The sequence below is a fragment of the Oncorhynchus tshawytscha genome, linkage group LG14 (assembly GCF_018296145.1).
Source record: "Oncorhynchus tshawytscha isolate Ot180627B linkage group LG14, Otsh_v2.0, whole genome shotgun sequence".
Classification (NCBI taxonomy): Eukaryota; Metazoa; Chordata; class Actinopteri; order Salmoniformes; family Salmonidae; genus Oncorhynchus; species Oncorhynchus tshawytscha.
In genome coordinates, this window is record NC_056442.1 from 56,301,749 (window position 1) to 56,327,723 (window position 25,975).

The 25,975-nt window shown below is 46.5% G+C and overlaps 1 protein-coding gene across 6 annotated transcripts in view; it reads left to right on the top strand.

Annotated features, from left to right (window-relative positions):
• Nucleotides 1–25,975, top strand: part of LOC112238986 (protein-tyrosine sulfotransferase 1) — a 142,301-nt gene that overhangs the window by 20,789 nt on the left and 95,537 nt on the right. For all 6 annotated transcript variants that reach the window (XM_042297713.1, XM_042297709.1, XM_042297711.1 and 3 more), the window contains exon 2: nt 14,180–15,358. In XM_042297713.1, coding sequence (XP_042153647.1) covers nt 14,451–15,358 — 908 coding nt within the window. In that variant the 5' untranslated portion in view covers nt 14,180–14,450. The remainder of the gene's footprint in view (nt 1–14,179; nt 15,359–25,975) is intronic.

The following is a 25,975-nucleotide window of genomic DNA, read 5'->3' on the forward strand; positions in this document are numbered from 1 at the left end:
GTTTTGGGGGTGACTAAGAGATACCTGCTGGAGTGTGTGCTACAGGTGAGAGATGCTATGGTGACCAGCGAGCTGAGATAAGGGAGGACTTTACCTAGCAGGGTCTTGTAGATGACATGGAGCCAGTGGGTTTGGCGACGAGCATGAAGCGAGGGCCAGCCAACATACAGGTGAATGGTGGGTAGTATATGGGGCTTTGGTGGCAAAACGGATTGCACTGTGATAGACTGCATCCAATTTGTTGAGTATTGCAGTCTATTTTGTAAATGATTGCCAGATGATTGGTAGGATGGTCAGTTTTACAAGGGTATGTTTGGCAGCATGAGTGAAGGATGCTTTGTTGCGAACCAGGAAGCCAATTCTAGATTTTACTTTGGATTGGAGATGTTTGATATGGGTCTGGAAGGAGAGTTTAGTCTAACCAGACACCTAAGTCAGAGCCGTCCAGAGTAGTGATGTTGGACAGGCGGGCAGGTGCAGGCAGCGATCGGTTGAAGAGCATGCATTTAGTTTTACTTGTATTTAAGAGCAATTGGAGGCCACGGAAGGAGAGTTGTATGGCATTGAAGCTTGCCTGGAGGGTTGTTAACACAGTGTCCAAAGAAGGCTCAGAAGTATACAGAATGGTGTCGTCTGCGTAGAGGTGGTTCAGAGACTCACCAGCAGCAAGAGCGACCTCATTGATGTATACAGAGAAGAGAGTCTGTCCAAGAATTGAACCCTGTGACACCCTCATAGAGACTGCAAGAGGTCCGGACAGCAGACCCTCCGATTTGACACACTGAACTCTATCAGAGAAGTAGTTGGTGAACCAGGCGAGGCAATCATTTGAGAAACCAAGGATGTCGAGTCTGCCGATGAGGATGTGGTGATTGACAGAGTCGAAAGCCTCGGCCAGATCAATGAATACGGCTGCACAGTAATGTTTCTTATCGATGGCGGTTAAGATATCGTTTAGGACCTTGAGCAAGGCTGAGGTGCACCCATGACCAGCTCTGAAACCAGATTGCATAGCAGAGAAGGTATGGTGAGATTTGAAATGGTCGGTAATCTGTTTGTTGACTTGGCTTTCGAAGATCTTAGAAAGGCACGGTAGGATAGATATAGGTCTGTAGCAGTTTGGGTCAAGAGTGTCCCCCCCTTTGAAGATGGGGATGACCGTAGCTGCTTTCCAATCTTTGGGAATCTCAGATGACACGAAAGAGAGGTTGAACAGGCTAGTAATAGGAGTGGCAACAATTTCGGCAGATAATTTTAGAAAGAAAGGGTCCAGATTGTCTAGCCCGGCTGATTTGTAGGGGTCCAGATTTTGCAGCTCTTTCAGAACATCAGCTGGCTGGATTTGGGAGAAGAAGAAATGGGGAAGGCTTGGGCGAGTTGCTGTGGGGGGTGCAGTGCTGTTGACCGGGGTAGGAGTAGCCAGGTGGAAAGCATGGCCAGCCGTAGAAAATGCTTATTGAAATTCTCAATGATGACTTGTTGAGCAGCGTCAGAGCTAGGGTTGTAAAGGGAAAGAAACGTTCTGGTAAATTACCATAAATATTCCATGGGAAGTTAAGCCTGGGAATTTGGTTTAAATTCATTAAAAAAAAGTTAGCTTATAACAGTGAACCTTTTTTTGTGGGATACACTTAAGGCAATTATTGGTCTTATGGCATATTTTGGTTAAACTATCCCCAATTCAATAGAATTGCAACCCTCTGCATGCACAGTGCACTCTTCCATCAAATGTACAGCTGATTCTCAAGATCTTGCACACTAATGAGATGCTATTGAGCCCACACTACTACACTGTCTGAGCCAAGGACTACATGCTTTCTGGTAATTACAATACTAGGTGGGGTGAATATATTTTATTTGACATACATTTTTTTTGTTGTTAACTTGTAAATAGTAGCCGACAGCAAAGTGTGTTTGAAAACATTTCTGACTTAACAATTTCTGCTAGTTAGTTTTTGCTACCGTTTGGGTTTTCGCTTTTCTTGAGCCTTGCTAACTGAGGAGTGTTAATTCACCTGTTTCCATACATGTTTAATTTTTAAACATTTATCTTACAAAGGAGTTGTTTAATCTAACTGCTTAACTATTTATCTGTACATGGAATTGTATTTGGTTTTTTACAACAACAAAAAATATAGTGACCGTGGCATTTTCCTGCAAAGACTATCTGATGTGTGGAGACATTTCACCGCTGCTTATGTAGATGGGATATCTGTGTACATGTGCAAATACTGTGCCAAATCATATGTGAAGAATGCAACAAGGATGCAGAATCATCTGGCCAAGTGCATAAAGTTCCCTCCACGCTCACAACAAGCAACCTCTGACAAAAGTCCCTCGACTTCTATTCGAGGTGAAAATGAATGAATCAGACGCCTTATTATTAGAAACAGCTCATGGTCAGTGAGAAGAATAAGAGCACTACATTGAAGCTGCCCAGCAACACCTGTTGGAATGGTGTTGTCGTCATGTTTGACAGTCTCCTGGAGGGGAAGGAATCTCTCCAAGAAATGGCCATATCCTGTTAAGCAGCCTGAAACTCCTGAAACCTATAGCAGTAGCCATTGCACGGATTTAGGGAGACAATTGCCATCCTGTCTGATGTTCAGACTGTGCTGCAGATGTAAGAGAAATCCATACTGCCCTGTCCACTTCACTGCTTGTTGCTCCAAGCAGAGGAAACTGCAGTTCTGAAATACCTCAAAAAGTGTGAAGACTTCTGTCTGAAGCCCATACACGCCACAGCGTACATGTTGGGCCAAGTATGCTGGCAAGAGCATCCTGTCTAGTGCAGAGATGAACAAGGCCTATGGTGTGATTACTACTGTGTCTCACCACCTTGGCCTGGATGAGGGCAAAGTTCTTGGCAGTCTGAGGAAGTACACTTCCAAGCAAGGGCTTTGGGAGGGAGATGCAATATGGCGGTGGTGCCAACATATCACATCAGCCACCTGGTGGAAGAGACTTTGTGGATCTGAGGCTCTTTCCCCTGTTGCCTCCATCATCCTCCAAATCCCACCAACATCAGCCGCCTCAGAGCGCAACTGGTCATTGTTTGGGAACACACACACCAAAGCACGCAACTGGCTGACTAATACAAGGGTTGAAAAATTGGTGGCCGTCCGGGCAAATTTGAGGCTTTTTGAGCCTGACAATTAGCCATCCTCAACAAGGTTGGGAAGTGACAGTGAAGATGAGGCCTCAGAGTCTGATGTTCAAGAGGTGAACAGGAGGAGGTCCAAGGAGAAGACATGGAAACCTGAGAGGAAGACAGTCTAGAAACTAAAGCTTTGGTTATCATTTTACAGATGTGTGTGTGTGTGCAATGTATTTGGGAGATGCGATGGATCATTCAATATTCCCTTTCTTTTGATGTTCAGGGAAATCATCCCGTGTGAAGAATCAACTCATTTCATTAAAGTTCAATTCGTAACTAAATTGTTTTTTTTAAACTATTTCTACTGGAAAGGATTAAAATCCTTTGCAATTATGTCTCCTTATGACAAGGTAAAAGGTTTCTGTCTCCGTATGATATGGTAAATAATGCAAAAAACATCTACATTTTTAAATGGTATGAATATTAATTTGCACAAATTCCTGTTAATTCCCGTTAATTCCCACAAACGTTTCCACCTGCGACTTTCTTTATTTTGATTAGTTTATTCGCTGTCAGTCAGCAGCTCCACACAAACACAATTTTCTGGGCTTTAGCTCACGTTTTTGTGAAATGTTTTGTGTAATTCTTAAATGTTCGTTGGACCTGATGATTCTGATCATTGACCAACTTAAAAATTGATATTGTCGAGATCCTCAGTTGAAAATTGACAGTAAGCTCTACGAGAGGAGTTTAATGAACCTGTCAAACTGGATGATCTCATTAAGAGTTACGCTGACCTTCAGACTAAGATTACGACCGACCTGAAGGAGAGGAAAATCAAGAAGTATAAACGCGATACAGAAGAGAACAACTGATTTTAATAACGGTGATATTTGAAAGTTGTTGGTACTTTCTGAGTTGGATGATCAATCCTTGAAAACATCAGGTAGGTTTTCTGCAACAGTTGTACAAATTAATTTCTAGCTGTTTGATATGATTATCAGTTTTTCGTGCTGCAGCTTCTATCCGCAACTTTCAGTGTTCGGTAACTAGTGGCTAGCTTGCAAACGTTAGCTAGCTACCTACGGTACTGCCCTAGTATCCAAATATATTTACAGGTTACCCTTCTTGTCTGGCGAGGTTCTGAGCACAAGAAACCACAAAACCCGGATGAGACAAACCGATGACGGACGCAGAGAGTTCCTCTGTCAGACCAACTATCCACAGACGGCGCTAACTCTGGCTCCTCTACCAATGGTGAGCGTTTTTTTTTTTTCTACAACGAAGGGCGGGGACACCGGGGGACAACGTCGAGGTCAACACCCCCCCAGAGACCCAGGACGGGCCCACAATCCAACAGGAACTTAATGTCTTCAACATATCAAGACGGACCCTGACATTGCTCACCTCAGTAAATAAATAAGTGGTTATCATTTGTACCCACTGCGTACAGGAATGACTTTGACGTCCAGATTGATCTGTTCAAGTTTTTCCCCGTAATCTGAGTTCTTCGATAAGAGTTCATCTTTACATGACTCCAGTTGAATGGTCATCCTCAGTGAGATGTATACACAGGTCTACCACACCAATCAATAGACTTACCTGTCCTACTGCGAGTCAAGGAGGAGATGGAGACATTAACACAGCTGAGGTACCTGAGAACCACATTTTAGAGCAAAAGAAAGTTAATTTGTACTTCCTCCCACAAACGCAACGCGTCCATAGAAACTTTCTTTAGAATTGTTGAAAATGATGTAGGTGATCTACTGAAAGACAACCTGAGTAGAGACGAGAGAATGGCTCTTAAGGACTTAGTCACATCCTTCGATTATCATAAAAAGAATGTGACCGAGGAGGGATTTGTATACAAAACAAATGTGACTATGTGAATGAATGTTGTCGACAACTATCTAAAGGTGACTTCTATCACAAACTGAATTATGACCCTAACCTAGAATTACAGCATAATATCTCATCCACAGTAAAGCTTTACACAAACAAGTGTCTCCTCCCAGGTAGACCCATTGTCTCCTCCCCCCAGGTAGACCCATTGTCTCCTCCCCCCAGGTAGACCCATTGTCTCCTCCCCCAGGTAGACCCATTGTCTCCTCCCCCAGGTAGACCCATTGTCTCCTCCCCCAGGTAGACCCATTGTCTCCCCCAGGTAGACCCATTGTCTCCTCCCCCAGGTAGACCCATTGTCTCCTCCTCCCAGGTAGACCCATTGTCCCTCCCCCAGGTAGACCCATTGTCTCCTCCCCCAGGTAGACCCATTGTCTCCTCCCCCAGGTAGACCCATTGTCTCCTCCCCCAGGTAGACCCATTGTCTCCTCCCCCTAGACCCATTGTCTCCTCCCCCAGGTAGACCCATTGTCTCCTCCCCCAGGTAGACCCATTGTCTCCTCCCCCAGGTAGACCCATTGTCTCCTCCCCCAGGTAGACCCATTGTCTCCTCCCCCAGGTAGACCCATTGTCTCCTCCCCCAGGTAGACCCATTGTCTCCTCCCCCAGGTAGACCCATTGTCTCCTCCCCCAGGTAGACCCATTGTCTCCTCCTCCCAGGTAGACCCATTGTCTCCTCCTCCCAGGTAGACCCATTGTCTCCTCCTCCCAGGTAGACCCATTGTCTCCTCCTCCCAGGTAGACCCATTGTCTCCTCCCCCAGGTAGACCCATTGTCTCCTCCCCCAGGTAGACCCATTGTCTCCTCCTCCCAGGTAGACCCATTGTCTCCTCCTCCCAGGTAGACCCATTGTCTCCTCCCCCAGGTAGACCCATTGTCTCCTCCTCCCAGGTAGACCCATTGTCTCCTCCCCCAGGTAGACCCATTGTCTCCTCCCCCAGACCCATTGTAGACCCATTGTCTCCTCCCCCAGGTAGACCCATTGTCTCCTCCTCCCAGGTAGACCCATTGTCTCCTCCCCCCAGGTAGACCCATTGTCTCCTCCTCCCAGGTAGACCCATTGTCTCCTCCCCCAGGTAGACCCATTGTCTCCTCCCCCAGGTAGACCCATTGTCTCCTCCCCCAGGTAGACCCATTGTCTCCTCCCCCAGGTAGACCCATTGTCTCCTCCCCCAGGTAGACCCATTGTCTCCTCCCCCAGGTAGACCCATTGTAGCAGCAATCGACTCTGTGACATCCAACATTTGTGGATTACCACATTGAACCGATGGTTGAGAATCTCCCATCTTATGTCAAAGACACTAATCACATGATCTCATTGATAGAGGGCTTAGGAAGGATACCAGAGGGCTCCCTGCTGACCACTATTGATGTGGAGAGCTTGTACACTAACATCCCACACACTGGAGGCTTGCAGGCGCTGCAACACGTCCTTCAGCAGAGAGAGACCCTTGTTCCATCCAATGATCGCATCTTACAACTCACTGAACTGGTATTATCCCATAACTACTTTTGTCTGAGTCATACTTTTTCTTTTTTTCTTTCGGGGTGTAGCCATGGTTCCCCCCTACTATGCAAACCAGTATGTGGGACAATTTTGAGGAAGCACTCCTTTACAAGACAGACACACCCCTTACTTTCTAAAATCCTCCTATGGAAGAGATCCATAGATAATGTCTTTGTGCTCTGGGAAGGAAGTCAGCAGGAACTAAATGAATTCCAAACTAAACGAGAGGTCTGAATATCTCAAATTCACCATGCAGACTGATGAGAGAAAAATACATTACCTGGACTGATGGATCATAGAGATTGATGCAGTACACACAGACTGATACACAAGGTCCGCAGTACCTTTACATGAAGGATAGTATGCGTCCCCTTCCCCTCAGGAATGGTCTACCATATAGCCAGTTATGCAGGGTTAAAAGAATCTGTGGCCACCAGTCAGACTTTGACAGCAGTACTAAAAAAAATGACAGAGCAATTCAAAATGAGAGGCTACAAGGACAAAACTCTTGGTGCTGCAATGATGAAAATATCTCAGAAACCAAGAGAGGAATTACTAAAAACTCAACCAAAGAAGAAAAAACGCAACTGTCTTTTGATAAATACACCACCAAAAGAAAAGAAAAATCCTGAAAAAGCACTGTCTTTTGATCAGACCAAAAAAAATACACCAAGGAACTCCCAAGTGGTTCAGAGCAATAAAATGAAAGGAATCCTGGAGATAAAAGCACTGACACTCTTGGAGATAAGTTTATCTCTGCCCAATCAGACCAGACACTCTTGGAGATAAAAACTGACCTTGCACACACTCTTGGAGATTTCAAGGAACTCAGACACTCTGGAGGTTTGGTCTGACCTGCCCACTCAGACACTCAGACACTTTTGGAGATAAGTTTGAGGAGATCTGACCTGCCCACTCAGACATCTTGGAGATAAGTTTGATGAGATCTGACCTGCCCACTCAGACACTCAGACACTCTTGACACCCATTCCAAATGGAAACTGCAAATGTGGCTCATGCGCACATTGCAAATAGCACTATTGAGTTTGAGTTTATTTTTATTTTTACAGGGACAGTGCACATTAATCAACGTTTCAGTGAAAGTGCCGGTTTTAGCCAGCCGGCTAATTTTCAACCGCAGTCCCTGGGCAGGTTATTAAAAACAATTACAATATAGACAATAGCAACATAGGACAAGCAAGACATAGCATACAGACAGAGCAAGACATAGAACAAAAAGCAGCAAGACAAAATTCATAAAAGCAACAAAGTGTTTCCACACCTCACAAGCTACAGACGACAGACAACATGGAGAGCGGCAACACACACCTAGGGACCATGTTCACAAATCTGATTGACCTTTAGCCATGTCTTCAAGCATTTTGTGAAAGTGTGATATGTGGTGCAGTTATGTGTGTCTGATGGCAGTGTATTCCAGACATGGGAAGCTCTCACAGAGAAAGCGGATTTACTAAAGGTGCTTTTCCTTAAGGGAACTATACAGTCACCTCTCATGGCAGACCTTGTGGATCTGCTGCCATATGTCTGGGTTTTCTGTTTAACAGAAGTACTGAGTGGAGGGGGAGGAGCCAGGCCATTTAGGATCTTGAATACAAGACATGCGTCGGTGTATTGCACAAGATTTTCCCAACTCAAGAGCTCATGCTTTCTAAGGATGTGACAATGATGATGGCTATTGGGCTTCCTATCAAGCACTTTGAGAGCCTGTTTGTAGACAGACTGAATAGGTTTTAATGTTGTACAGCAAGCTTGGGCCCAACTAGTCAAGCAGTATGTTAAGTGGGGAGTATCATAGATTTGAAGTACAGTTTTGCTACCTCTGTAGTCAAACAATTTCGTATAAATCGGAAATTAGCTAGGTTGATTTGGTTATTTGAATTACCTTTTTCACATGCTTTTTAAAAGAGAGGTTGGAATCAAGTATGATGCCAAGGTACTTAAAATCGGATACCACCTGGAGCTTCTCCCCAGACACATAGACATCTGGCTCAGTAGCATCTGTTGCCCTCTTTGTGAAGAACATGCAAACAGTTTTTTTTCACATTGAGATGCAAACACGAGTCACTAAGCCACTTTGTAACCTGGACCATTACAGTAGTGAGTCACTAAGCCACTTTGTAACCTGGACCAGTACAGTAGTGAGTTCTTGTGCAGCTTGTTGTTTGCTCTTTGCATGCACATATATCACTGTATCATCTGCATACATTTGAACTTCAGACCCAGTACAGACAGAAGGCAGATCATTAATGTACAGGCTGAACAGGAGGGGCCCCAGTATTGACCCTTGGGGCACGCCCACATCATAGCTACGAGTGGGCGACAGCTCATTGCTCACTCTGACACACTGAGTTCTGCCTTCAAGGTATGGTTTCATCCATCTCAAGGCATCAGGGGAAAAGTTGGACAATTTTGTGATGAGAATCTCATGGTTAACAGTATCAAAAGCCTTCCTTAGGTCCAGAAACACAGCCCCAACAGCACCCCCTTTGTCCATCTTGGACTTCACATTTTCCAGAAGAAAGCAGTTGGCCGTTTCTGTGGAGTGTTTCGCTCTGAAGCCAAACTGCATGGAGTGTAATGTGAAGGGGCTGTTGTTGAGGTGGGCAATCAGTTGTTCTGCTACACACTTTTCAACAACCTTTGACACCACAGGTAGTATACTAATGGGCCTGTAGTTACTCACGTTAGCAGGGTCGCCTGATTTAAAGATGGCCGTTATTATGGCCAACTTCCATACCCTTGGAAACACCCCGAGACCAATAGATGTGTTGGTGACCTTAGTAATGGGGCCAATGAGTGACTCTTTGTAGTTTTTAAGAAAGATAGAGTCCATCCCAAACACATCTTTGGCTTTAGAGTTCTTTAGTGAGCTAATCACCTTGTTCACCTTTGACTCAGAAACCTCCCTTATGATGAAGACAGGTTGAGCATCATTTACTAGCACTGAGCCCAAGAAACCAGTGGAGGGGTTCTGTGTCAGTACCCTGACAGAGTCAATAAAGTAGGAATTGAAGGCTATTGCTATTTCGACTGCATCCTGTGTTAGATTGTTATTCACCATGATTTCTAGTCTTTTTGCAGTGTTACTATGGTCTTTCCCTGTTAACTTTTTTAGATTCTCCCATATCAATTTAGAATTTCCCTTTGCTTCACCAATTATGTTAATAAAAAAGTTTGCCTTGGCCTGTCGTCTTTCTTTCATCACCTTATTTCTCAACATGGTAAACCTACGTCTGTCATGCTCTAATTTAGATTTTAAGGCTATTTTTAGAGCATAATCTCGTTCTTTCATCAATTTCCAGATTTCTCCATTTAGCCAAGGAAGAGTGCTCTTTTGGCCAGGTTTGGATTTGATTTTCTTTAGGAAGCCATTTATTGTAGTCTGGATTGTGGATATAAAAACCTGACTATCAGCTTCCACGTCTGTATAGGACAAGAGATCATTCCAGTTTATTCCCTTAATTGCTTTTTCAAAATAGTTTAATTCACTCTTAGGTATTCTGAGTTGATCCGTCTTTCTAACAGTAGAGAGGTTAAACCTGCTCTTAGACAGCTTTCTGGCTATAAGTGTCAGATTATGATCAGACAGCCCAGTAACCATATTGAATGATTTAGTCACTCTCTCTGGTTTATTACTGAACACCAAATCAATCTGTGTTTTAGAGCAACAAGTCACCCTGGTTGGCCCTTTAACTAGCTGTGTAAGGTCAAAGGTATTAGTGATCCGTTTGAGGGTTTTCCTACAACACTTGTATTCATAATTAATGTTAAAATCTCCCATTAAGATGACCTCTTTCCCAAAATCACATTCCCTAAGCATGGTATTAAACTGATCAAAAAACACACTTTTGGTGGAAGGTGGCCTGTACATTCCAATGAGGGTAAAAGACATTTGGGGAGACAGTGTAACGTTCAGGCCGATACATTCTAGTTCATTATCACATGACCACTCAATTTGTTTACATCGGATATGTTCTTTAATGTAAATCATCACACCCCCTCCTCTTCCTCAATCCTGTCTCTCCTGAAAACATTGTAGCCAGGCACAATCAAGGCAGCATATGGAGAGTGTTTATGGAGCCATGTCTCTGAGAGGCAGAGAAAGTCAAGGTTGGAGTCAGTGAGTAGATGTTGAATTTGATCACTTTTTGGAATGACACTACGAATGTTCCAGTTTCCCCCTAGTAGTCCCTTGGGCTTAGCTCGTGGGTCCCAGATGACTCAAGAGTGATTGACACATATTAAATACGTCTTTCTTCAGACACCCACATACAGGTCGAAAAATCCCTGTTAGGGGCATCATCTCATGCAAGACCACGGGAGTAATCAATCTCATCACCTGTTCATGTGGAAATGCCTACATAGGACAACCGAAATGACAATTAAAACAACGCAGAGCTGTACAGGTGTAACAGCACTGACTATTCAGTAGCAGCTCACTTTGTTGAAGCTAATCATCCCATCTCCTCCCTCAAATACACAGGCATTGAGCATGTTGCTCTACCAAGGAGAGAAGGTAACATCCAGATCCTACTACTACTACTACATAGGAAGGCTTACTGGATTTCCTCTCTTAAAAACATTGACCCCTGGTCTGGTCTGGATATTGACTTTGATCTCAGACCCTTCTTATGAACAAATCTATCTTTAATGACCACGTCTTAAATTGATATATTCTTGATACAGCTTATTAGTGTAAACGTAATATGTTCCCCTTGTTGATGATGTTCATTAGACATTAAGATTGAACCAAAAGATTAAATTAAATACGAAACAATTTAAATATGTGAAATTAAATTGAATTGAACAATAATTCATTTTGGAAGTTAGAGTGCAGGTTATTCTTGGGAGCCCCTGGAGACTAGTAAGGATGTAGAGTTGAAGTCGGAAGTTTACATACACCTTAGCCAAATGCATTTAAACTCAGTTTTTCCATAAATCCTGACATTTTAATCCCAGTAAAAATTCCTTGTTTTAGGTCAGTTAGGATCACCACTTTATTTTAAGAATGTGACATGTCAGAATAATAGTAGAAAGAGTGATTTATTTCAGCTTTTTATTTATTTCATCACATTCCCAGTGGGTCAGAGATTTACATACACTCAATTGGTATTTGGTAGCCTTGCCTTTTTTAAATTGCTTAAATTGGTTCAAACATTTAAGGTAGCCTTCCACAAGCCTCCCACAATAAGTTGGGTGAATTTTGGCCCATTCCTCCTGACAGAGCTGGTGTAACTGAGTCAGGTTTGTAGGCCTCCTTGCTTGCACACGCTTTTACAGTTCTACCCACAAATGTTCTATGGGATTGAGGTCAGGGCTTTGTGATGGCCACTCCAATACCTTGACTTTGTTGTCCTTAAGCCATTCTGCCACAACTTTGGAAGTATGCTTGGTGTCATTGTCCATTTGGAAGACCCATTTGCGACCAAGCTTTAACTTCCTGACTGATGTCGCTTCAATATATCCACATAATTTTCCTACCTCATGATGCCATCTATTTTGTGAAGTGCACCAGTCCCTCCTGCACCAAAGCACCCCCACAACATGATGCTGCCACCCCCGTGCTTCACGGTTGGGATGGTGTTCTTCGGCTTGCAAGCCTCCCCATTTTTCCACCAAACATCATAATGGTCATTATGGCCAAACAGTTCTATTTTTGTTTCATCAGACCAGAGGACATTTCTCCAAAAAGTACGATCTTTGTCCCCATGTGCATTTGCGAACCGTAGTCTGGCTTTTTTATGGGGGTTTTGGAGCAGTGGCATCTTCTTTGCTGAGAGGCCTTTCAGGTTATGTCGATATAGGACTCGTTTTACTGAGGATATAGATACTTTTGTACCTGTTTCCTACAGCATCTTCACAAGGTCCTTTGCTGTTGTTTCTGGGATTGATTTGCACTTTTCGCACCAAAGTACGTTCATCTCTAGGAGGCAGAAAGCGTCTCCTTCCTGAGCGGTATGACTGCTGCGTGGTCCCATGGTGTTTATACTTGCGTACTATTGTTTGTACAGATGAACGTTGTACCTTCAGGCATTTTGGAAATTGCTCCCAAGGATACATTTTATTTTTTCTCTTAGCTTTCATTTGACACAATTTTATGTGCTCCTATAAACTTCACATGCTGGTACTCATGGGTTGTTTTTCCATGGCAATTACCCAGTGTGATGTGGTGGATGCTCTGCATGCCATTGGTGTGTCACACCACCCCCTCTGTAAAACAGTGTAACTGCTCCGGGGCCAAATTAGAGACCAAAAGGTTAGACATCTTGTTCCTGGCTGGGATAGTCTCTCTCAGCCCAAGAAACAAACTGAAGACGACAATAATTGAAAAATAGAACAAAATAGTGGGTGGGGGGGGGGAAATAATCTTCCCTCTGAGGTATATAATATAATCTTAGGGTCTTGTTTTTTTCATCTTTTTTTTTTCACTAAATGTGTCACCGAGGAAGTCTTATATGCTTATGCCTTTTTAAACTGAGTGCTGAATACTGGAGCTACTACCTTTTTTTGTTGTTGTCTGTCTCTTGTCTCTCTCTTTTGTTTTCACTTGATGTGGCATTCCTCATTCCTGAGATCCTCATTCCTGAGATCCTCATCCTCATTCCTGAGATCCTCATCCCCATTCCTGAGATCCTCATCCTCATTCCTGAGTGGCGCTGCGGTCTAAAGCATCTCAGTGACATTCACCAGGTCGTTGCTGTAAATCAGAATGTGTTCTCAGTTAACTTACCTGGTAAAATAAGGGTACAATAAAAAAAATTTAAAAAATGTGTCACTACAGACCCTGGTTCGATCCCGGGCTGTATCACAACCAGCCGTGATCGTGAGTACATTGGCCCAGTGTTGCCTGGGTTACGGGAGGGTTTGGCCTGGGTTAGGGCCGTCGTTTTAAATAAGAACTTGTTCTTAACTGACTTGCCCGGTTAAATAAATACATTCCTCTGAGGTTGTCGACTGAGGGCCTTGATTGTGTCTGAAACGTTTTGGGGTTTTTTTGGACAATTTCATGGTGTTGGCCTTAGCCTTGTTTTTTTTTTTTTTTTTTTTTTTTTTTTTACACCGTAGTTGTACTGTGAGCCTTGTTTTTATTACAGAATAGTGGTTTTGGCATGAGATGCATATCCTTGTTAGACAAAGGAAATGTGATCTTTTACTGGTTTTTCAAGTTCAAAAGTGGAGATTCTCTTCTGTAGCCTCTGAAGGGATTTCTCATTTATGTTGAGGGTAATTCCTACTTTGGATATAATACATTTCTTGGGTCTTTTAAAAATAAAAAAACTCTTATATATTTAACTAATATGATGATACAAAATAAGGTGTACAGCTCTGGTTCATAGTTTTGACTGTGCTCTGTGGAGATGGGTCAGTAGAGTATAATGCTGACTCTTAGGATGTTTTTCAGTTCTGAACATACTTTTTTTTCTCTTTTTTTTTTCTTGGACCATATATGAACTGATCCATTGAACCCTTTTTGGTTCTAGCCCGAATGGCACCATTTCTTCCAGCAGTGTACAAATGATTTAGGATTCCATGACCTGGAGCAAGATCTGTTTTTAAAGTTGCCATGTTCTACTGTTCCGAGGGCTAACTCTATTCACTCACTGGATTATATTCTATAATAATACATTTTGTTCTGTTCTGTCCTTCCCCAGGCCTGATGGAGCTGGGCACTCGACGAGCGCTGACCACTGAGGAACACCCACCACACTCTGCCCCTCACTGCCAACCTTGAAGGGAGGGACCTTCTGCTTCTCCCCCTATCCCCTTCCCTCCTCCTCCTCTACTCCAACATTACCTCCTCTGATACACCTCCATCCTGCTTCTCCCCTCCCCCTATCCCCTTCCCTTCCCTTCTCCCCTCCTCCTCCTCTACTCCAACATTACCTCCTCTGATACACCTCCATCCTCCTCCGTGGTCCTGAGATGGTGATGATGGGGAAGCTGAAGCAGAACCTTCTGGTGGCCTGTCTGGTCATCAGCTCAGTCACAGTCTTCTACTTGGGTCGTCACGCCATGGAGTGTCACCACCGCATCGAGGAGCGCAGCAGCCAGCCTGGGGACCAAGGGGTTCTGGGGGGCCTTCAGGTGCCGGGAGGGGTCCTCCTGGGCGGCTCGTTGGGCTCCTCTGCCATCCTGCGGGGCTCCAGACCCGGGGGCCATAACCTCTCCGCTCCATTCGTCTACAACAAGGACATGCCCCTAGTGTTCATTGGAGGGGTTCCCAGGAGTGGGACCACGTTGATGAGAGCCATGCTGGACGCTCACCCCGAGGTTCGTTGTGGAGAGGAGACCAGGGTTATTCCACGTATCCTGGCCATGAAACAGATGTGGTCGCGGTCGGGGAGGGAGAAGATGCGTCTGGACGAGGCCGGGGTGACTGACGAGGTCCTGGACGCCGCCATGCAGGCCTTCCTCCTGGAGATCATCGTGAAGCACGGCGAGCCCGCCAACTTCCTCTGTAACAAGGACCCCTTCGCACTGAAGTCCCTCTCCTACCTGGCTAAGATCTTCCCGCACGCCAAGTTCGTGCTCATGATCCGGGACGGACGCGCCTCGGTCCATTCGATGATCTCGCGTAAGGTGACGATCGCTGGCTTTGACCTGGGCAGCTACAGAGACTGCCTGACCAAGTGGAACAGGGCCGTAGAGACCATGTACACTCAGTGCCTGGAGGCCTCAGACAAGTGCCTGCCGGTGCATTATGAACAGCTGGTGCTCCATCCAGAGAAGTGGATGAGGACGCTGCTCAAATTCCTGGACATTCCCTGGAACGAGGCGGTGCTTCACCATGAGGAACTCATAGGGAAAGCCGGTGGTGTTTCCCTCTCCAAGTAAGTAGTGGTGTTGGGAGTGTGTGTGTTTTATGTACCATGAGCCTGCATGTTGCTGAACTTCAGGCATGCCTGTCTCCCTCCCTGTTAATTTCTGTCAGTGTCTAAAGTGATTTAGCTTGTAAATCAGGGGTCAGTGACCTTGTAGTCAATTAAGGGCGATTGGGCGAAAAGGGCAATTTGTGACGTTAGATAACAAAAACCAGACAACTTGAAGTAACAAAAAGCCACACACACTCTGTAATGCTTCCTGTGATTTAGTGGAGAGATGAAGTTTGGGCAGCCATAGTCTTCAAGGTTTTTTTTTACAAAACTAGGACAAAGGGCTGAAAATGAGGACGCAGCCAGGCAGAACCTCCATGCATCAACTCACTGAGCTATCTGGGTCACAGTGGCTCTCCCACCCCTCATTCTCAGTGAAGCTCAGCAAGCCATTTAGGTTCTGGTTCTAGAACACACCCCTCTGTTAGGTTCTGGTTCTAGAACACAGGCCTCTGTTGTTAGGTTCTGGTTCTAGAACACAGGCCTCTGTTAGGTTCTGAAAGCTGTCTGCTCTGTTCTGTTCTGCTTTCACAACAAGCTGCTGATAACTAATACATTCCTGTTGACTCTTATGGCGCCAAATAACAAGCAGTTATCCCTGGGGTTGTTTCCTGTTTACAAGATACTGTCTCCTCATTCACTATGTTGCTTATTTAGGAAAATGGCTCAATGCCGTGGTTGAATCGTAGGCTGCATCCCATATGACAGGGAGCCATTTGACACACACTCATAGCACAGCGTTATGATGAGCAAGCACACACTCCTAGCACAGCGTTATGGTGAGCAAGCACCATTCATCACCAGACTGACAAGGTCTAAGTGGTGAACTGATCAGGCTCTGGTTAACACATTCCCTTCTTGGTGCAGTGAGACAAGTCAGGACTGGTCCACATCTCTCGCTCTGGCTGTTCCAATTCATCCCAAAGGTGTTTTTGTATGAACCTCGCTTTGTGCATGGGGGCATTGTCATGCTGAAACAGGAAAGGGCCTCCTACAAACCAAACTGTTGCCACAAAGTTGGAAGCACAGATTCATCTAGAATGTCCTTGTAAGCAATAGCGTTAAGATTTCCCTTCACTGTAATTAAGAGGCCTAGCCCGAACCATGAAAGCAACTCCAGACCATTATTCCTCCTCCACCAAACTTTACAGTTGGTACGTTGCATTGGGGCAGGTAGCGTTCTTCTGGTATCCGCCAAACCCAGATTCGTCCGTCGGACATGCCAGATGGTGAAGTGTGATTCATCACTCCAGAGAACGCGTTTCCACTGCTCCAGAGTCCAATAACGGTGAGCTTTACACCACTCCAGCCGAAACTTGGCGTTGAACATGGTGATCTTAGGCTTGTGTGATTCATGCTCGGCCATGGAAACCCATTTCATGAAGCTCCCGACGAACAGTTCTTGTACTGACGTTACTTCCAGAGGTAGTTTGGAACTCGGTAGTGAGTGTTGCAACCAAGGACAGACGGTGTTTACACGCAATGCACTTCAGCACTTGGCGGTCCCGTTCTGTGAGCTTGTGTGGCCTACCACTTCGCGGGTGCGCCGTTGTTGATCCTAGACATTTCCACTTCACAATAACACCACATACAGTTGACCGGGGAAGTTCTAGCAGGGCAGGTAACCCCCACCACCACTCTACACTAGACGGGTAACCCTCCACCACCACTCTACACTAGACAGGTAACCCTCCTCTACTCTACACTAGACAGGTAACCCTCCTCCTCCACCACTCTACACTAGACAGGTAACCCTCCTCCACTCTACACTAGAATGGTAACCCTCCTCCTCCACCACTCTACACTAGACGGGTAACCCTCCTCCACTCTACACCAGACTGGTAACCCAAGGTAAGGTCATGTGTTTAAAGCGGACCCAGAATATTCTCTAGAGAACCAACATGCTGTGTAAGATATGTAGATAGAACACATCCGATCCCTTCTATGTTGCATTTGATTTCTCTTCTCATCCCTCCATCGTTTACCTCGGTTGTCTGTCTGACTTCCTGGTTGCCTCCATATTGACCCCTCTCTGAGACGGCACTGAAGTGATCGTCCCAATCAGGGCCAGACTCAAACATCTGTTGCACTTCTCAAATAGCAGACTGGAGGTTGAAACGGGAGTGATTCCCCAATATTGTGGTCCTCTACAACATGCTACAATACTTAACATGGTTCAACTATTGTCCTCATTGTACTGTTACTCAGATATCATATTTAAAAACTGCAGACATTTCTCTCCACCCTATGACGAAAGGTGAAGAAAGGCAATGAAATGAGTCGTAAAATTACAATTGTTTCGGGTTGCCCAACATGTTTTTGCTCAGGGCCCCCAAAACAATATGGCCAACTCTGACTGCATATATGAGTAGCAGACTCACTGCTGCCCCTCATGATGATTTCAAATGTTTTGTGCCCCCCCAATCAAAATACCCATGTTGTAGTGGTTGCTAACCCTGGTCCTAATATAGCTGTTCCACTATGGGAGATACAGGAATACCCTTCAACCTCCAGCCATGGAACACTGAAGGGGTTAGCTGCTACATGAAGGCACAGTGAGGAGTTCCACCTCTTTACCAAACTGTAAGGGGCTTTAGAGTGTTCTGGAGTGTTCCAGAAGAGGCCAAATGTCTTTGTTAAGCCCTCCTCTCCATATCTCTTAGGAATGCTCTCTGGGCACTGTAGCGATGTAGAAAGACAGACACGGTGTAGTCAGTTTTTTTTAAATTTTTTAAATTTTTTTATTGTGGGAGAGATTGTGAGCTGTGTACTCTTGACCCTTCCCCTGTTACGACAAGTACACCACGAGCCCTGGAGAGACAGTAACCCACAAAGAGGTGGAATGAGAGGGGGATGGATAGACAAAGAGCTGTGTCGGGCCCTCTGTCTGGCGGGCCCTCTGTCTGCCTGTCGGGGCTCTCTGTCTGTCTGTCTCAGTCTGTTTGTCTGTCTCGGTCTGGCGGGCCCTCTGTCTGCCTGTCGGGGCTGTCTGTCTGTCTGTCTGGCCGTCTGGCGGGCCCTCTGTCTGTCTGTCTCCCGCCGTCTGTCCCTCTGTCTGGCGGGCCCTCTGTCTGGCGGGCCCTCTGTCCGTCTGTCCCTCCGTCTGTCCGGCGGGCCCTCTGTCCGTCTGGCCCTCTGTCTGTCTGTCCCGCCGTCTGTCTGTCACGCCGTCTGTCCCTCCGTCTGGCCCTCCGTCTGGCTGTCTGTCTGGCGGGCCCTCTGTCTGTCTGTCCCGCCGTCTGTCTCTCTGTCTGTCCCGCCGTCTGGCGGGCCTCTGTCTGTCCCTCCGTCTGGCCCTCCGTCTGTCTGTCTGGCGGGCCCTCTGTCTCTGTCTGTCTGGCGGGCCCTCTGTCTGTCTGTCCCGCCGTCTGTCTCTCTGTCTGTCCCGCCGTCTGGCGGGCCCTCTGTCTGTCCCTCCGTCTGGCCCTCCGTCTGTCTGTCTGGCGGGCCCTCTGTCTCTGTCTGTCTGGCGGGCCCTCTGTCTGTCCTGTCTGTCTGTCTCAGTCTGGCGGGCCCTCTGTCTCTGTCTGTCTGGCGGGCCCTCTGTCTGTCTGTCCTGTCTGTCTCAGTCTGGCGGGCCCTCTGTCTGCCTGTCGTGGCTCTCTGTCTGTTTGTCTCTGTCTGTTTCTCTGTCTCTGTCAAAGAGCCAGACAGACAGCCTCCCACTGCACACGCACCACCCCTCAGCACATTGATTACCATCAAGTATGAATAAAAGGAGACCTTAACCAGAGCCCTCTGGACACAGCTGAAGACAGACAGCAGAGACGAGATAACATGCACAGCCATGTGGCCATAGAGGAGAAACCGGGACTGTGAAATATGAAGAATAGGGCTTTCAGTAAACAGCACAGGTCTCAACAGGATTAGTATCTTTGCCCTGAGCTTAGAAAACGACTGAGAAGCCAGTTTTGCTGTACCAGGACAAACTAGGCATTTTCTGGTGAGTCCTTTAGTAAGGACGACAAATCATATTATATTTGCGCTACCAAAGGGGGATATCGTCTAGTATTGTACCTCAAAACAACAATCCTCACTGTTCACATTTCAATGGAAATTGATTGAATTTCTGTCTGTCTTGAGGTTTAATTTATGCTTGTTGGACTTTAATTGTTGCAGGGCTTTAGCGGAGATGTCTAAATGCTGTGCGATTTGCATCCAAAAACAACAACAAAAACCGCTCTGAACGGTCCCTGGCTCTTACTTTGCTTCACGCAAACAGGAAATCACACACCGTTGTATTGTGAGGCGTCAGGGCAGCCTAGTGGTTAGAGTGTAGAGGAGGCAGGGTAGCCTAGTGGTTAGAGTGTAGAGGTGGCAGGTAGCCTAGTGGTTAGAGTGTAGAGGAGGCAGGGTAGCCTAGTGGTTAGAGTGTAGAGGAGGCAGGGCAGCCTAGTGGTTAGAGTGTAGAGGAGGCAGGGCAGCCTAGTGGTTAGAGTGTAGAGGCGGCAGGGCAGCCTAGTGGTTAGAGTGTAGAGGAGGCAGGGTAGCCTAGTGGTTAGAGTGTAGTTAGTCTACTGATCAACATAATCGGTTAACCAGGTTACTGATCAACATACTCGGCGTTACCAAATCAGCCTACTGATCAACATACTCGGCGTTATCAGCCTACTGATCAACATACTCGGCGTTATCAGCCTACTGATCAACATACTCGGCGTTATCAGCCTACTGATCAACATACTCGGCGTTATCAGCCTACTGATCAACATACTCGGCGTTATCAGCCTACTGATCAACATACTCGGCGTTATCAGCCTACTGATCAACATACTCGGCGTTATCAGCCTACTGATCAACATACGCGGCGTTATCAGCCTACTGATCAACATACTCGGCGTTATCAGCCTACTGATCAACATACTCGGCGTTATCAGCCTACTGATCAACATACTCGGCGTTATCAGCCTACTGATCAACATACTCGGCGTTATCAGCCTACTGATCAACATACTCGGCGTTATCAGCCTACTGATCAACATACTCGGCGTTATCAGCCTACTGATCAACATACTCGGCGTTATCAGCCTACTGATCAACATACTCGGCGTTATCAGCCTACTGATCAACATACTCGGCGTTATCAGCCTACTGATCAACATACTCGGTGTTATCAGCCTACTGATCAACATACTCGGCGTTATCAGCCTACTGTATCCAACAGGTCCATAACCTTTTTTGTGATCTTTTTTTTATTTATTAAACAAAGAAATCCATAAATACATTGAGCCAGACTTCACAGATGTAGTGGGTCCTTAACCTTCTGGAACAGGAGATTAAAAGTACGTATTCAGAGTGTTGACGAGTCCGATCTGCCTCCTCTCACCAGACAAGACTATAGATAATATAACATTTATGAAAAAAAAAATATGCCACTTAGCAGTGACTGACTTAGCAGTGACTACATACATTTTGTTTGTTTGTTTGAGATTCCTGTGGGAGTTGAACCCGCAACGCAACTTTGCCACAGAGGACCACAAACTCCGTTCCTACCTATCAGTGCCCAGCCTGCTTGCTTGCTGACTAAACACACACACACACACACACACACACACACACACACACACACCCTTTCTGAGTCTGACTAAACACACAACACCTTAGTCAGACTAAACACACACGCCCTTCACTAGTACAAGACTTCAGTGGTACATTTATGCTCTCAACACCAGACCCCCACCCTTCAGTGGTACTTAGCAGTGACTCAACACCAGACCCCCACCCTTCAGTGGTAGTTCGCCCTCAACACCAGACCCCACCCTTCAAACTTCGCCCTCAACACCAGACCCCCACCCTTCAGTGGTACTTGCGCCCTCAACACCAGACCCCCACCCTTCACTTCGCCCTCAACACCAGACCCCCACCCTTCAGTGGTAGTCTGACTAAACACACAGACCCCCACCCTTCAGTGGTAGTCGCCCTCAACACCAGACCCCCACCCTTCAGTGGTACTTCGCCCTCAACACCAGACCCCCCACCCTTCAGTGGTACTTGCTCTCAACACCACATCCCACCCTTCAGTGGTACTTCGCCCTCAACACCAGACCCCCACCCTTCAGTGGTACTTCGCCCTCAACACCAGACCCCCACCCTTCAGTGGTACTTCGCCCTCAACACCAGACCCCCACCCTTCAGTGGTACTTCGCCCTCAACACCAGACCCCCACCCTTCAGTGGTACTTCGCTCTCAACACCAGACCCCACCCTTCAGTGGTACTTCGCCCTCAACACCACACCCCACCCTTCAGTGGTACTTCGCCCTCAACACCACACCCCCACCCTTCAGTGGTACTTCGCCCTCAACACCAGACCCCCACCCTTCAGTGGTACTTCGCCCTCAACACCAGACCCCCACCCTTCAGTGGTACTTCGCCCTCAACATCAGACCCCCACCCTTCAGTGGTACTTCGCCCTCAACATCAGACCCCCACCCTTCAGTGGTACTTCGCCCTCAACACCAGACCCCCCCCACCCTTCAGTGGTACTTCGCCCTCAACACCAGACCCCCACCCTTCAGTGGTACTTCACTCCAGCCTCCCTGTCACTGGGCAGAGCAGAGCGCTTCTATCTTTACCTATTAAAACTGTGCATGGGAGCTTGTGCACGTATTCTCTCAGACACTCTGGTTTGCAGCAGGTCCCTATCTGTACTGTAGTGGGCTGGGCTCTCAGCCCCTCCCTCTGTCTCTCCCCCATTTACCATCTATAACATGGCTGATTTAGGGATGGAAGGGCTGGGGGGTAGGAGGTGAAGCAGGATGAGGGGGTAGGAGGTGAAGCAGGATGAGGGGGGTAGGAGGAGAAGCAGGATGAGGGGGGTAGGAGGTGAAGCAGGACGAGGGGGAGGTAGGAGGTGAAGCAGGACGAGGGGGAGGTAGGAGGTGAAGCAGGACGAGGGGGAGGTAGGAGGTGAAGCAGGACGAGGGGGAGGTAGGAGGTGAAGCAGGACGAGGGGGAGGTAGGAGGTGAAGCAGGACGAGGGGGAGGTAGGAGGTGAAGCAGGACGAGGGGGAGGTAGGAGGTGAAGCAGGACGAGGGGGAGGTAGGAGGTGAAGCAGGACGAGGGGGAGGTAGGAGGTGAAGCAGGACGAGGGGGAGGTAGGAGGTGAAGCAGGACGAGGGGGAGGTAGGAGGTGAAGCAGGACGAGGGGGGGGGGTAGGAGGTGAAGCAGGACGAGGGGGGAGGAGGTGAAGCAGGACAGGGGGGTAGGAGGTGAAGCAGGACGAGGGGGGTAGGAGGTGAAGCAGGGAGGGGGGGTAGGAGGTGAAGCAGGACGAGGGGGGGTAGGAGGTGAAGCAGGACGAGGGGGGGTAGGAGGTGAAGCAGGACGAGGGGGGGTAGGAGGTGAAGCAGGACGGGGGGGGTAGGAGGTGAAGCAGGACGAGGGGGGTAGGAGGTGAAGCAGGGACGGGGGGTAGGAGGTGAAGCAGGACGAGGGGGATGAAGCAGAAAGAGGGGGGAGGAGGTGAAGGAAGTGAAGCAGGACGGTGGGGAAGGAGGTGAAGCAGGATGGGGAGGGGAAGTAGGACGAGGGGGGAGGTGGTGAATCAAATCAAATTTATTTATATAGCCCTTCGTACATCAGCTGATATCTCAAAGTGCTGTATAGAAACCCAGCCTAAAACCCCAAACAGCAAGCAATGCAGGTGTAGAAGCACGGTGGCTAGGAAAAACTCCCTAGAAAGGCCAAAACCTAGGAAGAAACCTAGAGAGGAACCAGACTATGTGGGGTGGCCAGTCCTCTTCTGGCTGTGCCGGGTGGAGATTATAACAGAACATGGCCAAGATGTTCAAATGTTCATAAATGACCAGCATGGTCAAATAATAATAAGGCAGAACAGTTGAAACTGGAGCAGCAGCACGGCCAGGTGGACTGGGGACAGCAAGGAGTCATCATGTCAGGTAGTCCTGGGGCATGGTCCTAGGGCTCAGGTCCTCCGAGAGAGAGAAAGAAAGAGAGAAGGAGAGAATTAGAGAACGCACACTTAGATTCACACAGGACACCGAATAGGACAGGAGAAGTACTCCAGATATAACAAACTGACCCCAGCCCCCCGACACAAACTACTGCAGCATAAATACTGGAGGCTGAGACAGGAGGGGTCAGGAGACACTGTGGCCCCATCCGAGGACACCCCCGGACAGGGCCAAACAGGAAGGATATAACCCCACCCACTTTTCCAAAGCACAGCCCCCACACCACTAGAGGGATATCTAGTGAAAGGTTTGTTTATGACGACAACAGTGACAAACACAACACACATCTATACTCTTCCTCTCTTTTACACACCACCTTGTTCATCTTGGAGGTCGTTGAGGCTGAAAGGCTTTCTTCAGTTATTTTTTTTTCTTTTCAATTTGGAGCAGCTTGAAGATTGTTGATTTACTGTTCAATATTCATGCATATATTAAATATACAGTACCAGTCAAAAGTTTGGACACACCTACTCATTCCAGAGTTTTTCTTTATTTTGTACTATTTTCTACATTGTCGACATCAAAATGATTAAATAACTCATATGGAATCATGTAATAACCAAACAAGTGTTAAACAAATCTAAATATGATGCCTTGATGACAGCTTTGCACACTCTTGGTATTCTCTCAACCACCTTCATGAGGTAGTCACCTGGAATGTAATTTCAATTAACAGGTGTGCCCTTAAGTTAATTTGTGGAATTTCTTTCCGTAATGCGTTTGAGCCAATCAGTTGTGTTGTGACAAGGTAGGGGTGGTATACAGAAGATGGCCCTATTTGGTAAAAGACCAAGTCCTTATTATGGCAAGAACAGCTCAAATAAGCAAAGAGAAACAACAGTCCATCATTACTTTAAGACATGAAGGTCAGTCAATGCGGAACATTTTTAGAACTTTTGAAAGTTTCTTCAAGTGCAGTCGCATAAACCATCAAGCGCTATGATGAAACTGTCTCTCATGAGGACCGCCACAGCAAAGGAAGCCCCAGAGTTACCTCTGCTGCAGAGCCCCAGAGTTAACGGCCTCATAAATTGCAGCCCAAATAAATGCTTCAGAGTTCAAGTAACAGACACATCTCAACATCAACTGTTCAGAGGAAACTGCGTGAATCAGGCCTTCGTGGTCAAATTGCTGCAATGAAACTGAAGAAACACATTAGACCAGTGGAAATCTGTCCTTTTGATCTGATGAGTCCAAATGAGAGATTTTTGGCTCCAACTGCCGTGTCTTTGTGAAACAGAGTAGGTGAACGGATGATCTCCACGTGTGGTTCCCACCGTGAAGCATGGAGGAGGAGGTGTGATGGTGTAGGGGTGATTTGCTGGTGACACTGTCAGTGATTTGTTTAGATTTCAAGGCACGCTTAACCAGCATGGCTACCACAGCATTCTGCAGCGATATGCCATCCCATCTGGTTTGCGCTTAGTGGGACTATCATTTGTTTTTCAGCAGGACAATGACCCAGAACACACTTCCAGGTTGTGTAAGGGCTATTTGACCGAGGAGAGTGATTGAATGCTGCATCAGATGACCTGGCCTCCACAATCACCTGACCTCAACCAATTTGAGATGGTTTGGGATGAGTTGGACCGCAGAGTGAAGGAAAAGCACCAACAAGTGCTCAGCATATGTGGGAACTACTTCTTCAAGACGGTTGGAAAATATTTAAGGCCAAGAATGTGCAAAGCTGTCATCAAGGCGAAGGGTAGTTACTTTGAAGAGTCTAAAATGTCAAATTTTGATTTGTTTAATACTTTTTCGGTTACTACATTATAAAAAAATAAACCTTGAATGAGTAGTTGTGTCTAAACTTTTCACTAGTACACTGTGTGTAAAATATATGACACATAATATTTATATATTTTGTGTGTGTGTGTGTGTGTGTGTACGTGCGCGCACACACAGGAGGCCAGACTGCACTGTAAACATACAGGATAAGCAGTAGCTCCTCCCCAGTTTTGTGGCCGTGGCAACAACCAGAAGTAGGCCTCCAGATGCGACCTACTTTTACAGCGTAGGGAGCTGACAATGCAGCAGAGACTCTCTTTTCTTTCTTTGTCGTTTCTCAGAATGCATGTAATTGTTGTGGTCATCTTAACAGAGTATCCAACTGACATCACCGAGGAGAGAAGGAAGAGACTCTCTTTCCTTGTCATTTCTCAAAATGTATTTATTTGCTAGGTTAATCTGTTCGTGACACAGTGAAGTTGTCTTGACAGTGTAGCTGACATTACTAAGGAGATGAGGCAGGGACTCTTTCCTTTGATCTCTGGCATTTTTTTCACAATTTATTGATTTAGTTGGGGTTTCCTTTCTCCAATCTGTTCATGAGATACCCAGTGATAGCCTAGTGGTTAGAGCGTTGGACTAGTAACCGGAAGGTTGCAAGTTCAAACCCCCGGCAGTTAACCCACTGTTCCTAGGCAGTCATTGAAAATAAGAATTTGTTCTTAACTGACTTGCCCTAGTTAAGTAAAGGTAAAATAAAAAATAATTTTCCTTCAATTCTCACCTGAGAAAGCATTCAGAGTGAACGAAACAGCGCCCCTCTGTCTCCGTATGTGTAGCCCATCTATCTGATGATGTCTGGTCAAACAGA